This window comes from Prionailurus bengalensis, chromosome D3 (genome assembly GCF_016509475.1).
Source record: "Prionailurus bengalensis isolate Pbe53 chromosome D3, Fcat_Pben_1.1_paternal_pri, whole genome shotgun sequence".
Taxonomy (NCBI): Eukaryota; Metazoa; Chordata; class Mammalia; order Carnivora; family Felidae; genus Prionailurus; species Prionailurus bengalensis.
The window spans coordinates 32,384,181-32,397,736 of record NC_057356.1 but is presented as its reverse complement, the minus strand read 5'-3'; the positions used below and the strand labels follow the sequence as shown (position 1 = coordinate 32,397,736).

At 41.9% G+C, this 13,556-nt stretch overlaps 1 protein-coding gene across 1 annotated transcript in view; it reads right to left on the bottom strand.

Annotated features, from left to right (window-relative positions):
* Positions 1 to 13,556, bottom strand: part of AFG3L2 (AFG3 like matrix AAA peptidase subunit 2) — a 40,753-nt gene that overhangs the window by 1,305 nt on the left and 25,892 nt on the right. Inside the window, exons 13-16 of the mRNA XM_043558251.1 lie at positions 11,485 to 11,595; positions 8,475 to 8,590; positions 4,937 to 5,137; positions 2,779 to 2,973 (exon numbers count right to left, since the gene is read on the bottom strand). Of these exons, the coding sequence (XP_043414186.1) occupies positions 2,779 to 2,973; positions 4,937 to 5,137; positions 8,475 to 8,590; positions 11,485 to 11,595 (623 nt within the window). The remainder of the gene's footprint in view (positions 1 to 2,778; positions 2,974 to 4,936; positions 5,138 to 8,474; positions 8,591 to 11,484; positions 11,596 to 13,556) is intronic.

Here is a 13,556-nt window from a genome sequence, read left to right as displayed (position 1 = left end):
AATAAAGACAAGAGTAGAGATACAAAAGGAAGCCAGGAAGGTTTATATAAAAACATGTACCTTGAAGTTCCAGTCATTTGTATGCTCGAACTACAAACTTGACAGTACCCCTTGTAACAGGCCACCAAGAAAGAGCCACCTGAGCAGCTATGTGTATGCGGGGGAGCGAGGATGGTATCAGGGGAGCAGGGCAGAGTGGTTCTATTAGAGCATCTGACCATTACAAAGACAGTGAAACGGGTTAAAATATAAACTGACCTATAGAATATATTTAGTTCCTGAGGTAACTCCCTATTTAGAAATTTAACTTCTCCGTACCTTACACTAAATGCTATGTGTTTAAAAGATACTATGTGTTAAAAGATAAAGCAATTTTATTGTTTTTTCAATTTTCAAAAACTTTATTATGGAATACTGCAAATATTCACAAAAGTTGTAAATGGATAACGTATCCCCATGGAGCCGCTATCAACAGTTAATCAATTTAGGGCCATTTTTGTTTCATCTACTCCCCAAATTATTCTGAAGAAAATCCCAGCTGTCGTTTTATCTGTATATATTTTTGTTTCTAAGAGATAAAAACTCTTAAAAACAAAGTTTTCTTCTTAGATCACCATTATTTCTCAATTTGCCTATTTACACAGTTGTGGGTAACCCACTTAAGTTGAAATAATGTTACTTAACATCTCCATGTACTAGTTTCTTCTGTAAAATGGGATGACAATGAGGATTTTAGAGAGAAGTTCATGCACCTTAGCCAGTACCTGGTGCACATAAGACGATGAGTGAATGCTAGCTGGTTACTCTTATTCTCCTAAAGCTCAGCGCCCACGGATTATCCTATCAAAGGAGTACAGGGAGGCCCAGAATGTGGAGGGCACTAGTCTGAGCAGCAAAGACTCCAGCCACCTCTCCTCTTGATGGCTCCCTTTCTCCCGGCTGGCTCAAACATCACTCTTAGCAGATCTAATTTTCTCAAACGGGCTGGAAGGTACTTCAGAACTCTGCAGTGTTTCAAGATCCTCACTCTGTTGAATGAATCTCCCCTTCCCAAACAAGTCTTTGTTACCACTGTCAGTACGTGCATTATACACGCAAAAGGATAACTGGACCCACTGAAACTCCCTGGATCTACGGTGTGCGTGTTGGGATCCTCCCCTCGAATCCCTGTACACAGTGTCCTGCAGCCAGCGGTCTTCAGTGAGCTCCTCCACTGTCTTTCACAGCTCAGGTCCTTCTTTCCCACAACTGCCTATTGGGGGCACCACCAAGAGATCCCATCTCCAGCCTGGACCTCCTATCCAGGTCTCATCTGCAAATGCCCATTGCCCGCGTCTCTTGGGTGTCAAGACTGACCCTGTCCTCTGTGTTTGCCACTAGGAGTCATCTCAAGGGCTTTCTTCTTGTTCATTCTGTACATTTGACCAATAAATCTCAGTTTTTCAGATCTGTCTGTGCCTTACTTCTGCTGCTACTCCCAGTACCATGCCAGGAATATAGAAGACACCCACAGCAGCCTCTGAGCTGGTCTCTCCCACCACCCTGGACTGGCACACTGCTGCCATACTCTCCTTCAAATGATGACCTTCATCACTTTCACTCAAGACTCTTTAAGGACTCCCTAGTATAAAACAAAGGGGTTGGATGAGATCATTTTGAAGGTCACTCTTATTTCTAAAACTGTTTCTAAACTTTCTAGCTAGTTTATGAGAACCTGGGCAACTGCAGCCCCCTCCCCCCAAATATCTGCTCAATCCTGCCCTGCTCCACACACACTTCCTGCTCACCAGGCCTCCATGCGGCCGTGTCCTTCTCTCTGCTCCCCTCCTCTCCTGGTTCACTGTAGCTTGACTTCTAGGTAAAATCTTGTTCTATCTTCTACAAGAAGCCTTTGCTGACCACTCTGATCTTCCTTTCTCAGAGCTCCTGGCTATGCCTTCCAGTGTCCCAGGGTGCCAGCTCTCTCCACCTGCACTGAGCACTTTTGTAAAAAGACATCACAGGTGCTTCTGGATTGGCTAGCATGGGGCAGGTTCACAGGAGGACTCTCTGTGAAGACCTACTGATGGAATAGCAATGCTGGAATATTCTTTACCTGTGTCAACTCCTCATAAAAGGCTTTCTCATTTGTGCTTCAGGAGTGTGGAAAGTTCAAAGAACGAAAAATTTTAACTTTGGTTGCATGGATTCTGAATAATTAAGGGTTTACTGGATGCGAGAAATCCACTGAATTTGGGAAGAATCCCTCCCTTTGGTAGGTGCTATCATATGACGTACAACAGAAAATACAAAGCACGTTTATTCACAAAGCTCATAATTAAGCCAAAGGTAATCTGCATGTGCCAACTCCTACTTATCTAGTTGGGCTAGCTTTTGTTTGCCCTTTCATCACTACCTGTTTATTCCAGGGGTGAAAATCAGTGGTAAATTCCCATCTATCTGCTGAGTTCCTTTCTGAGGAGTACGGGTAAAACACACGGTAGGGAGGAGGGCTGATTCAGTTGTGTATTTTGTGGTTATGAACAGTCGTGATTAATCCTGCACTCGTTCCTAAAAGCCACAGGGGCTGGGACTGTGTTCTACTTTTGCTCACTATTGCATTCCCACCTCCTCACAGAGACAGAGCAGAAGCAAAGTCAGAATAAAGAAAGGAACCAAGAGTTAGCCAGTTCCAGGAAACGCTAATGTCTATAAACCAACCCAAATAGTCAAGCCATCACTTTAATCTTTTTTTCCTTCAAAATCATGTAGTGAATTATTCATACGATTAGCACCTACCTTCTCCACATCAGCTTTCTTTTCCGTGAGAAGAGCCACTGTTCTTTTATAAGCATCGTTAATAAGTATTCGCACTTCATCATCTATCAGTCTTGCGGTAGCTTCACTATAAGGTTTCTCTAAGACCATATCACCCTGACGTGGGAGGTCAAAGGAGATTTGCCCAACCTTTTCGTTCATGCCAAACTGAACAATCTGAAAAAGAATACGTGATTAGTGGTGGGCGTCCAGTTTGTGGACAGGCTGATTTATAAAATGGCAGTAAGTCTTTACAATGGCGTTAACTCCGCACATTTCACTTCACTACTCTTTAACCTGGCAAAATCTACAGGGCATCCCTGGATTGGCTGAGTGGACAAGGGTGTTCTGTGTAGACAGTGGTAGTGATGGATAGTATTTTCAAGTCTTCAACTAGAGACGCAAGACAAGAAGCCCACAGACAACATCTACGAGACCTGCAAGATACTGCAAGAGAAGCCAGCCTCTGACAGACCCAAGAGGATAAAACCCAAGCCCTCCAGGCTCTTCCTGTAAAGGGAAGTGTGCCAACCTGAGAACAAGTGATCCTGGAAGGGAGTTTGCTTTTTCCTGTTCCCTGAAGCCCTGGGGTCCAGTCTGGACCCCCCAAAACTAAAAAGCCCCATGTTAAGAAGTTTCTGGAAGTAAAATCCAAATGCACTAGAAAAGAGAAAGCCAAGATGAAAGTAGGGAGCAGGAACAGAGCCAAGAGAACTCAGAAAGCAGGATGCCATGTTCTTAAAACCTTCATGAAACAATAGAAAAGGGAATTCTAAAGCTATAAAACTAGAAAAGCTAGCTTCTCCCTCTTAAGAGGTCAAGAAAGCAAATTTCATATAAAATGGGCAACAGAAAAATGTCTAAGAAGTTGTCACAAGAAAAAAGGAGCAGAATAACATCTCCATACATAACGACAGCAGGATGAGAAGACACCCATAAAAAGATGAAAACTGTAACCTACCACTTAAGAAAGCGTGAAAGAAATAAGGAAAATAACATAAAACATGAAAGAGTAACATAAATAAGAATCAAAAACACTTAGATGAGGTGCTAAAACACAGAAAAAAGTTACATATGAAAGAAAACACTATTTTAAAAATGAACATTAAGGCACAAAGAACGCAAGAGCAAACAACCACAATAATGTCCTGAGAAACAGAAGGTAAAGAGGACAACTATTAAAAAAAACAAAACAAAACAAAAACAAAACCGTCATTAAAAAAGACCTGAGAAAGTGACAGACCAGACAGACTGACATACGGGTAACAGGAGTTCCCAAAGAAAGTCATTTATATCAAGTTCCAAGACAGCAAAACTTTGGGGATGTACACACAGGGATAAAGAAAATTTGGGTAGGATGATAACAAGCCAGGAGAGTGGATGGTCCCACAGGAAGGGAGGGGACTGCGAAGGGACGCTCTTAGGGACAGCCCAGGGTACAGGCAGTGTTGTGCCATGGGATCACACACGCTTATAAATGGAACTTTAAACTATGCATACGTACTTCGCACACTCTTAGTACCATAGATATCTCCTGCCTTTCCAAAGTTCGCGTTGTGCCACTTGCTTTCACAAAAGACCCTACGGCAGTACCTGCTTTCACCAACCCAAAGAAATTGGAAGAGGACTTTCTTTCACTTTTATGAAAAGAAGTGAAAAGAGCATTCAGCATTTGTTTTGCAGCAAGCTGTTACACCTTAGGTGTGCTGCAAACAGGGAGTGGCACAGCCAGGCTCCCTTAGCAAGACATGTCCTGAGCTCTAATAGCCTCCCAGCGGTTATTTTTTGGGTGTGGGAACATTCAGAAAATGCTCCATATAAATTAATAGTAAGTGCTTCTTTGCTTTGAGCCATTTCAGCTTCCAAAAGGTTTCATAGGAATGCTCTACTTTCAGATAGTGGGAGAAATCTGTAAACTTTAAATACTGTGCTACCAAAAACCAAAAAAAACAAAAACAAAAACAAAAAAAGAGTTTCTTATGAAAAAGTTTTGATTGCTTTAAAATGGATTTAAGAATTAATTCCTGCCTGAAAAGCCTCAGCCAAACACAACAGTATTGTTTCAGAGCCAACCACAAACATCCATTTCTCGTGCAAATGTGAGAAAGCAAAAAAGAAACACTCCATTTCATACACTTACTTGAGCATATGCACTCTGAGTTACTTTTCGCAAATCATCTTGAGCACCAGTTGTAATTCTTCCAAAGAAGATTTCCTCTGACACTCGGCCACCCAGAGTCATGCACATCCTGTCCAAGAGCTGCTCTTTGGTGTATAAGTATTGCTCTTTGGGTAAATACTGAGCATAACCTAGTCCTTTGCCCCGTGGGATGATGGAGACCTGGCAAGTAGAAAATATACAAAATGCCGACAACTCAGAAAAACACAAAAAACAAAACCAAAAATGTTGAGGATTCTACCACCAAATGTTGACCACAATGTTTATCTATACGTAGATAAGGTCACTGATGAAAAATAAGCATGACCCCTGGGAATTTCCGTCAGCCTTGGCAGGAGGAGAGCTAGCAGAAGTGACCGCTCAGGGAGGATATTTTCTTAGGATAACTTCACCTTAGAATTCTAGACAGTATTTCTTGTCTTTCTATAAGACTCAACTGAAATTATTCAGTCTTGACAAAAGGACAACTGATGAGTGATGACTCCTTCTGACAGCTCAAATATGGCCTAGGCGCCATTCAACTTGAGTGAGCCCCAGCCACAACCTCCTTTACCGGACAAAGGGGAAGGCAGACCTAGATGCTCAGCAGGCTTCATTTTCTCCTCTAAGTGTTTTTTGCCACTGCGTAAACTCCTTAAAATTTTAAAAAATCAATTTTATTGGGGATAGTTTATATTCAGTAAAATGTACCCATTTTAAGTGTACAGTCCAATGAGTTTTGACAAACCTAACTTCCTACCACAACAAAGATACAAATCCTTTCTCCATCCTGCAAAGTTCCTTTGTATTCCTTCTGGTCAGTCTTACCCCACACTTCCCCTCCAGCCCCAGGCAGCCGGAGATATGCTTCCAGTCCCTATGGATCAGTCACCATTTCTGGAATTGTATATAAATGGAATCATACAGCATGTACTTTACTGTGTCTGGTTTCTTTTATTGTTTCTGAGATTTGCCCACACTGCTGTGTGTATTAATAGTTCATTCATTTTTACTGCTGGGTAGCATTCCATTGTACAAACATACCAAACATCCATTTCATTCTTGAGGGACATCAGGGTTGTCTCCAGTTTATTGCTATTATGAATAAAGCAGTAAAAGTCTTTGTGTGGACATGTTTTTATTTCTCTTGGGTGATTATATATAGGAGTGAGATCATTTGGTTGTATGGAAGAATTTGTTTACCCTTATAAGAAACTGCCAAATTGTTTTTCAAAAGGGATATATCACTTCACATTCCCATCAGCAGTGGACGAGGACTCCAGCTAGACTGACATCTTAACCAACCAACACTCAGGACTGACTTTGTAACTTTAACCATTCTGATAGTTATATGGTGGTATTTCATTGTGGTTTAATTTGCACTTTCCTGATGACTAATGGAGTATCTGCATGTGCTTAATGTCTATATGTATACCTTCTTTTGTGAAGTATAGGCTCAGATCTTTTCCCCATCATTTCACTGGGTTGCTCATTTTCTTACAGAATTTTAAGAGTTTTTTACATATTCTAAATACAAGCCCTTTGTCATATATGTACTGTAAGTACATGACTTGTCTTTCATTTTCTTAACAGTGCCTTTCGAAGACAAAACATTCTCAATTTTGATGATATCCCACATAACTTTTCTTCTGTGGTTCATGCTTTTTGTATACTAAGACAGTTCTTCTGCCTAAGGTTACAAAGATTTTTGACCTATGTTTTCCTCTAAAAGTTTATTGTTTTAGTTTTTACAATCTATTTCAAATTAATTTTTTACATATGATGTAAGGGTCAACATTAGCTTTTTCCCCCACATGAACACTGAGTTGCCAGAACCAGTGTGACAATCCTCCTCACCTTAAATTACTTTGGCACTTCTGTTGAAAATCAATTATTTAATTAGTTATGTGTGATTATTTAATCAACAAATCAATTATTTATGTGGGATGGATCTATTCCATCCCAGTGAACTGTTTAGTCCCTTCCGCAATATTAGTCTTCATTACTGTAGCTTTATTCAAAGTCTTAAAATTGGGAGTGTAACCCCTTCAAACTTGTTTTGGTTTATTCTAGTTGATATACATTTCCATATAAATTTTAGATCTGCTTATCAATTTCTATTAAAAAAAAGTCTGCTATATTTACGGCAGAGATGTGAGCTGAAACTATACATGAGTTTGGGGAGAACGGTGATCATGGTATTTCATGAACACAGTGTATTTCTGTTTTTATTTAGGTCTTATTTAATTCAATGTACAGATCCTACAAATACTTCAATAGATGTATCCTTAAATATTTCATGTTTCTGGATGCTGCTGTAAATTAAATTGAATTTTTAAAATTTCATTTTCCAATTGTTCACTGCTAAAATACAGAAATACAATTGATCTTTGTATACTGATCCTGAATTCTATAACCTTACTAACTTCACTTTTAGGTTCTAATGGCTTCTCTGCAGATTATCTAGGATGGTTTATTATTGTTGTTTATTTTTTGAGAGAAAGAGACAAAGTGTGAGTGAGGGAGGGGCAGAGAGAGAGAGAGACACAGAATCTGAAGCAGGCTCCAGGCTCTAAGCTGTCAGCACAGAGCCTGATGCGGGGCTCGAACTCATGAACCATGAAATCATGACCTGAGCCCAAGTCGGATGCTTAACCGACTGAGCCACCCAGGTGCCCCAGTTGTTGTCATTTTTTTAAGTAAACTCTACCCCCAACATGGGACTTGAACTCATGACTCCAAGATCAAGAGTGGTATGCTCTACGGACTGAGCCAGTCAGGGGCCCCTATCTAGGATGTTTTATGCACACTTTATCTCCTCTGTGGTCACCTTGCTTCAGGGGATCCCCCTCCATTTCCAGTAGTCCCCTGACATCGCAAGTCAGACTGCTGCTTCCTGTGGTTCATGCTGTACCGGTTTGGGGACCGCACTTGGTTGAAAAAGCAAAAATTTAACAATCTCACTTGGTACACCCATCTTTCAGGAGATTTCTCTTTGGTTTCTTTCTTTTTTGCCAGGCTCTCTGGGGTCTCCCTATGCAGGCATTGTTTAGTGGTCAGCCAGGGAGTTGGGCAGTTTCAACTCAGACCTGGGTCTCATTCCTCTGTAACTTTCTTGCTTTCAGGATTTTCCTGTTAAATTTCCAATAGTCTTCAAATTCTGAACTCTCTCCTCTGCCACCTCAATACGGTAAAGCCAGCCTTTTCCATCACTGTGGCCACGGAAAATTCCTCAGGCAAGAAAGTCACTAACTCCCAATTCTAACCCACTATAGCTACTGCTTTTCAAAAGTAAACTCTCCTCCAGCTTTGATCTGCTTTGGACACTTTTCAGTCCCCTTAAATAGCAGTCTTCTTTCCAAACTTTGTAACTTATTTGCAGGAAGGTTTGCTAACCTCTTCATCCCACTGTCATTACCAGACATCTTGGCCAAATTTCTTTATGTATTTATCTTTGTGGGAGTGCAACTTTCTCCTCAAGTAATTGCTCACACAATCTGTCTGACACGAACTGTTTTACCTTTAAGAGTGGGTCTGCATGTTCCAGATACCACCCGGCAACCGCGTGACCTGCCTCATGGTACGCCACGGTCTTCTTCTCCTCGGGCTGCAGAACCTGGGTTTTTTTCTCTAAGCCTGACAAAATAATAACAAAAAACCAAAAACACTGACTCTGTGGCACTGTCATAAAAAGATGGTTTTTCGATCCACACACTTCAATCTACACAGTCTCTAATATGATTTAGAGACTAAGCTGTCTGCGACAATCCAGAAATTCCCAACCATGGTCAGACTAAGAGCAAAGGACCAACTTCAAAATACACCCAACTCCTGCAAAATGCATTCACTACCCCCAGGACTACTTTTTTCTGAACTCTCCCACGCTTTTGAGTCATCTATTTTGTTTTGGGAAATAGAAATGCAAGACAAAATTCAGCATTTAGGTCAAAAAACATAAAATTCATAGAAAGCACAGAAAACAAATTCCATGCCCATTCATGGAATGACCCCTGCTTAGTCCAGGTACTTGGAATTATGAAGTGCAGGGTAAACAAAGATGAGACTGCCTGCTGTCTGCTCCTGACGGAAGGCAAACGGGAGAGGAAAAAGGGAGCCGGATGAAGATCTGGAAACACCTACTCAGCAAGTCAGCTAGACCAATGCTGCAGCAGCCAACACACTAATCAACTGACCCTAGGGATTCCAAGAACGAGCAGCAGGGCAGACCTGAGAAAACAGACCCAGAAGACCCCTTGTGCTGGGCACATGTGTTGACTACACAGCCGGGGGACCCCTAATCCAAGTACAATTCCTCTCTGGCCTGGATCAAGGTGGATGCTAAATTCATTTGCATCTCTGTACTATAGACACTAACTACATAGCTTGTACTCATACAAATCATTACACCATGACGAAAGTAGTTTGGTTGTGTTCAAGGTAACGCATCTGAGAGAATTTCTCAAATGATAACGTATTAAGGAGTCCGAAGGATTAAAAAAAAAGAGAGAGTGCTTTGTTCCCAATAACACAACCCAAGACAAGTACATACCGCAGAGCTGGAAAGGTGGAGATTTACAGAAGGTAAGCCCGCTGTCTTCCAGAGATAAGCAGTTCTTGCTTGTATAAGAAAATATGAATCCCACACCTCACCAAGTTTACCCCTGGAATTTTTCATTTTCCCAGTATGCTTACTGCAGAACAATTGCTCGTGGCCAGTTAACAGTGGCTGAGCTGTGAACAGGCAAGTGTCCGTCCACCTCAGAGCAAGGGCCCCTCCTAGACTTGCCGCCCTGACCTCTTTCACACTGAGCACTGACTGTTCCCCCACCTAAAAGGCACAGACACGCAGCTTTCACCTGCCTCTACAGTGAAATGTTTTGATTCCACTCACAACTCTATCAACTTAGATTTTTTTTTCTTTTCAATTAACAAATTTCTAGAATAAGTAGTCCATTCATTCAATGGTTGGTTGGTTAGTTAGTTAGTTAGTTAGTTAGTTAGTTAGTTAGCATCTAACCCAGGTTAAACACACTGCTATACTAGCCTCCAGATCCTCACAGGAATCTCCATTAATCTGGCTTCGTATTATCCACTCAGTTGAAACTGTCACGTCACGAGACACCAAGAAGAGTCTTGTTGCCAAATCCGAGGTCATGCTCCTCAATGTCCCACATCACTGGACCCTGCCTTTAAGTCCTTTGTAAATGTGTCTTTGCCCTTGTCTCCCATCTCTTCCAACCTCCTGGATCTCCTCTAATGGCATCTATTCCTTGCCTTACTCGCTGATGCACCTCCTGGGCCTGTGGCATACAAGCTCTGCTGACCTCGCTGGCTCACTTTCCTCGCCTCCGCTACCAAATACAGGCAGTGTTTACTGTGCGTCCCCTACCCCCCAAGCCCTCTCACCCACCTCCACACCACGGGAACCACAGCTTGTGGCACCGTGGTGCTGCAGAGTTCCACATGGACAGCCCGCCCGGCTTGTCTCAAATTTTGCACATTCCATCTTCTGCCAAACCAGCTGCCTCTCGAAGCACCCCATTTTTCCTATGGCCTGTAAGGCTGTCCTTTTTTTTTTTTGCCTATTACCGCCGGGACTACCTGTGCTAAAGTACACTACCCCACATTGATGACTACGATGTTCCTTGCCTTCAGATGCCGCTCTCTTCTTCAATGTCAGATTCTTTTTCTTAAAGCCTACTCAATAGCTCAGGAAAAATCCATTAGTTTAATACTAGCCACAGGACAACAGTTTCAAAAGCCCCTGAACTCAACATTTAAGGCTTTCTAAAATCTAGATTTAAATATTTTCAGCTTTGCCTTACCTCCCAAAGAACTGGAGTCTGACTAGTTTGCTTTCCCTCCCCAAAACACAGGCTGTAACCCTACCTCTAAACTACCTTCTCTGTTCCTGCCACTCTGATGCCATACCTACCCCCGCACCCGCTACTGAAACCTGTTTAAATCCCCCCTCTTCTATAGAGCTGTGCCTGACCATAGTGCCCTTCCCTTCTTTGCCCCTCTGGAATTATCTTTTTATGCATATTAAACTATAAGCTCCCTAGAAGGCATGGAAAACGTGTACATCCCCTACTGTGCTTGTGGGGTGAGCATTTCTTGGTTAAACAGCTGCTACAGCTGTTTATCCATCACCTATACCTAGCACAGAGCACATTTATGCAATAAAATATTTGGAAACAGGAAGGTTGTTTTTTAAAACATTCTCAAAACACTACATCGGTATAATTCAGGGGAAGACACCTTGCTGCTTGCTGCCAATACATGTGAGGAGTAGTTTGGGCTGCTGTCTCAAACTCACCCAAACCAACAGCACCCATCTCCACCAGACCATGGGGTGGGTGGGGGAAGGGGAAGTTCACAGTACCGAGAGACACAGCAGGTGCATGGTGAGCCCCAGGGTGGGGTGGATAGACTTTTCTTTGCTTCTAGATCTTGCCAAAACAGAGAAACCTATAGTCTCAAACTGATTTTATTGGCCTTTTGACTTGAGTTATATTCAGTTTACTTACCACCAATCACCCGCTCAATTGCTTGTTCAAAGTGTTTCTGATTTATGGAATCCGAAAGGTGTCTTGCAGCAATCAGAGCCGCTTCATTACAGACATTAGCAACATCAGCCCCTACAAAATGAATACAGAACAGCTTACCACCAAATATACTTGAACTGATTGGTCACACATTACGGATGATCATATCCAGTCAGTTTCTCAACCAGCAGTAGACTAAATAAGGGCTTAATGTAATATAATTCAGTTTGACTCATGATGACCCTAAGCTGTTCTAGCAGTCAGTAATAGCCTGGTACAATCCTGGCCCTTTGAACTGAGATGCAAGTATCAGTAATAGTAAATAGATAATTATAGGCAGCCATTTACCTTTATAGGCAATATGGCTCATGTAACTACAAACTAAGACAGTCTTTAAAAATGCCCATTAATTGGGGCGCCTGGGTGGCTCAGTCAGTTGGGCGTCCGACTTCGGCTCAGGTCATGATCTCACGGTCCGTGGGTTCGAGCCCCGCATTGGGCTCTGTGCTGACAGCTCAGAGCCTGGAGCCTGCTTCGGATTCTGTGTCTCCCTCTCTCTCTGACCCTCCCCCGTTCATGCTCTGTCTCTGTCTGTCTCAAAAATAAATAAGCATTAAAAAAAAATTTTTTTTAAATGCCCATTAACTAACTTAGTTCTATCAACTCTGTCGGGAGAGTGACTAATACAGACGTTAGGCAATATGCTGAAATACAATGAAAAACATAAGCACTAAAAATAATGGTGCAGTTAAATACCAAAAGTTAAATATGTGAAGCTTGTCAAATGCTTTCTAGATCCGTAAGTCTCTTTATTTTTTTTTTTTAATTATTATTATTTTTTTAACGTTTATTTATTTTTGGGACAGAGAGAGACAGAACATGAACGGGGGAGGGGCAGAGGCAGAGGGAGACACAGAATCGGAAACAGGCTCCAGGCTCCGAGCCATCAGCCCAGAGCCTGACGCGGGGCTCGAACTCACGGACCGCGATATCGTGACCTGGCTGAAGTCGGACGCTTAACCGACTGCGCCACCCAGGCGCCCCAGTCTCTTTATTATTTTTTTTTAAGGTTTCTTTATTTTTGAGAGAGAGAGAAAACAGAGGAGGGGCAGACAGAGGATTCAAAGTGGGCTCCGCACTGACAGCAGAAAGCCTAATGTGGGGCTCAAACTTACAAACCCCCGTGAGATCATAACCTGAGCTGAAATCGGGTGCTTAACAAACTGAGCCACCCAGGTGCCCCGATAAGTCTCTTTAAGTTTTTTATTTTTTTTAATGATTTATTTTTGAGAGAGAGTGAGCGCAAGTGGGGAAGGGGCAGAGGAAGGGGGTGGACAGAAGATCCAAAGCGGGCTCTACAATGACAGCAGCAAGCCCAATGCGGAGCTCAAACTCACAAACTGTAAGATCATGACCTGAGCCAAAGTCAGATGCTCAACTGACTGAGCCCCAAGTCTCTTGGTGCCCCAAGTCTCTTCAAATTAACTTTTCAGATAAAGCATATGGTAAGTCAAATAAGCTATAAACAAATAAGCTCAATAAACAAACATTAAAACGTTATAAATTCCAAAGTCCAAAGATACAAAACAAATAAAAAGTTAGAACCCTGGGACATTTAAGATGAATATCTTCTTCTAACCATATACTTAATTATAATCCTCTAAGACTTTCCAAATGTTCATTTTTATTTCATTTTGAGTTTGGAAGAAAGATAGGAGAAAGGAGTTTGGAAGAAAAGAAATTTGAGTTTGGAAGAAGTGAGAAAGGCTCACATTTACATTTTAAAACTCTTGGAATAAACACATGCAAAGATACTCAACATCACTGGTCATTAGAGACACAAATCAAAACCACGAGATGCCACTAAGGTGGCTGCAATCAAATAGACAGACAACGACCAGTGTTGGCAAGAATGTGGAAAAACTGGAACCCTCTTACATTGCTGGTGAGAATGTAAAATGGTGAAGCCACCCTGGAAAACAGATTGATAGTTCCTCAAAAAGTGATTCAGCCACTCTACTCCTAGGTATACAGCCAGAGAAATGAAACGTATG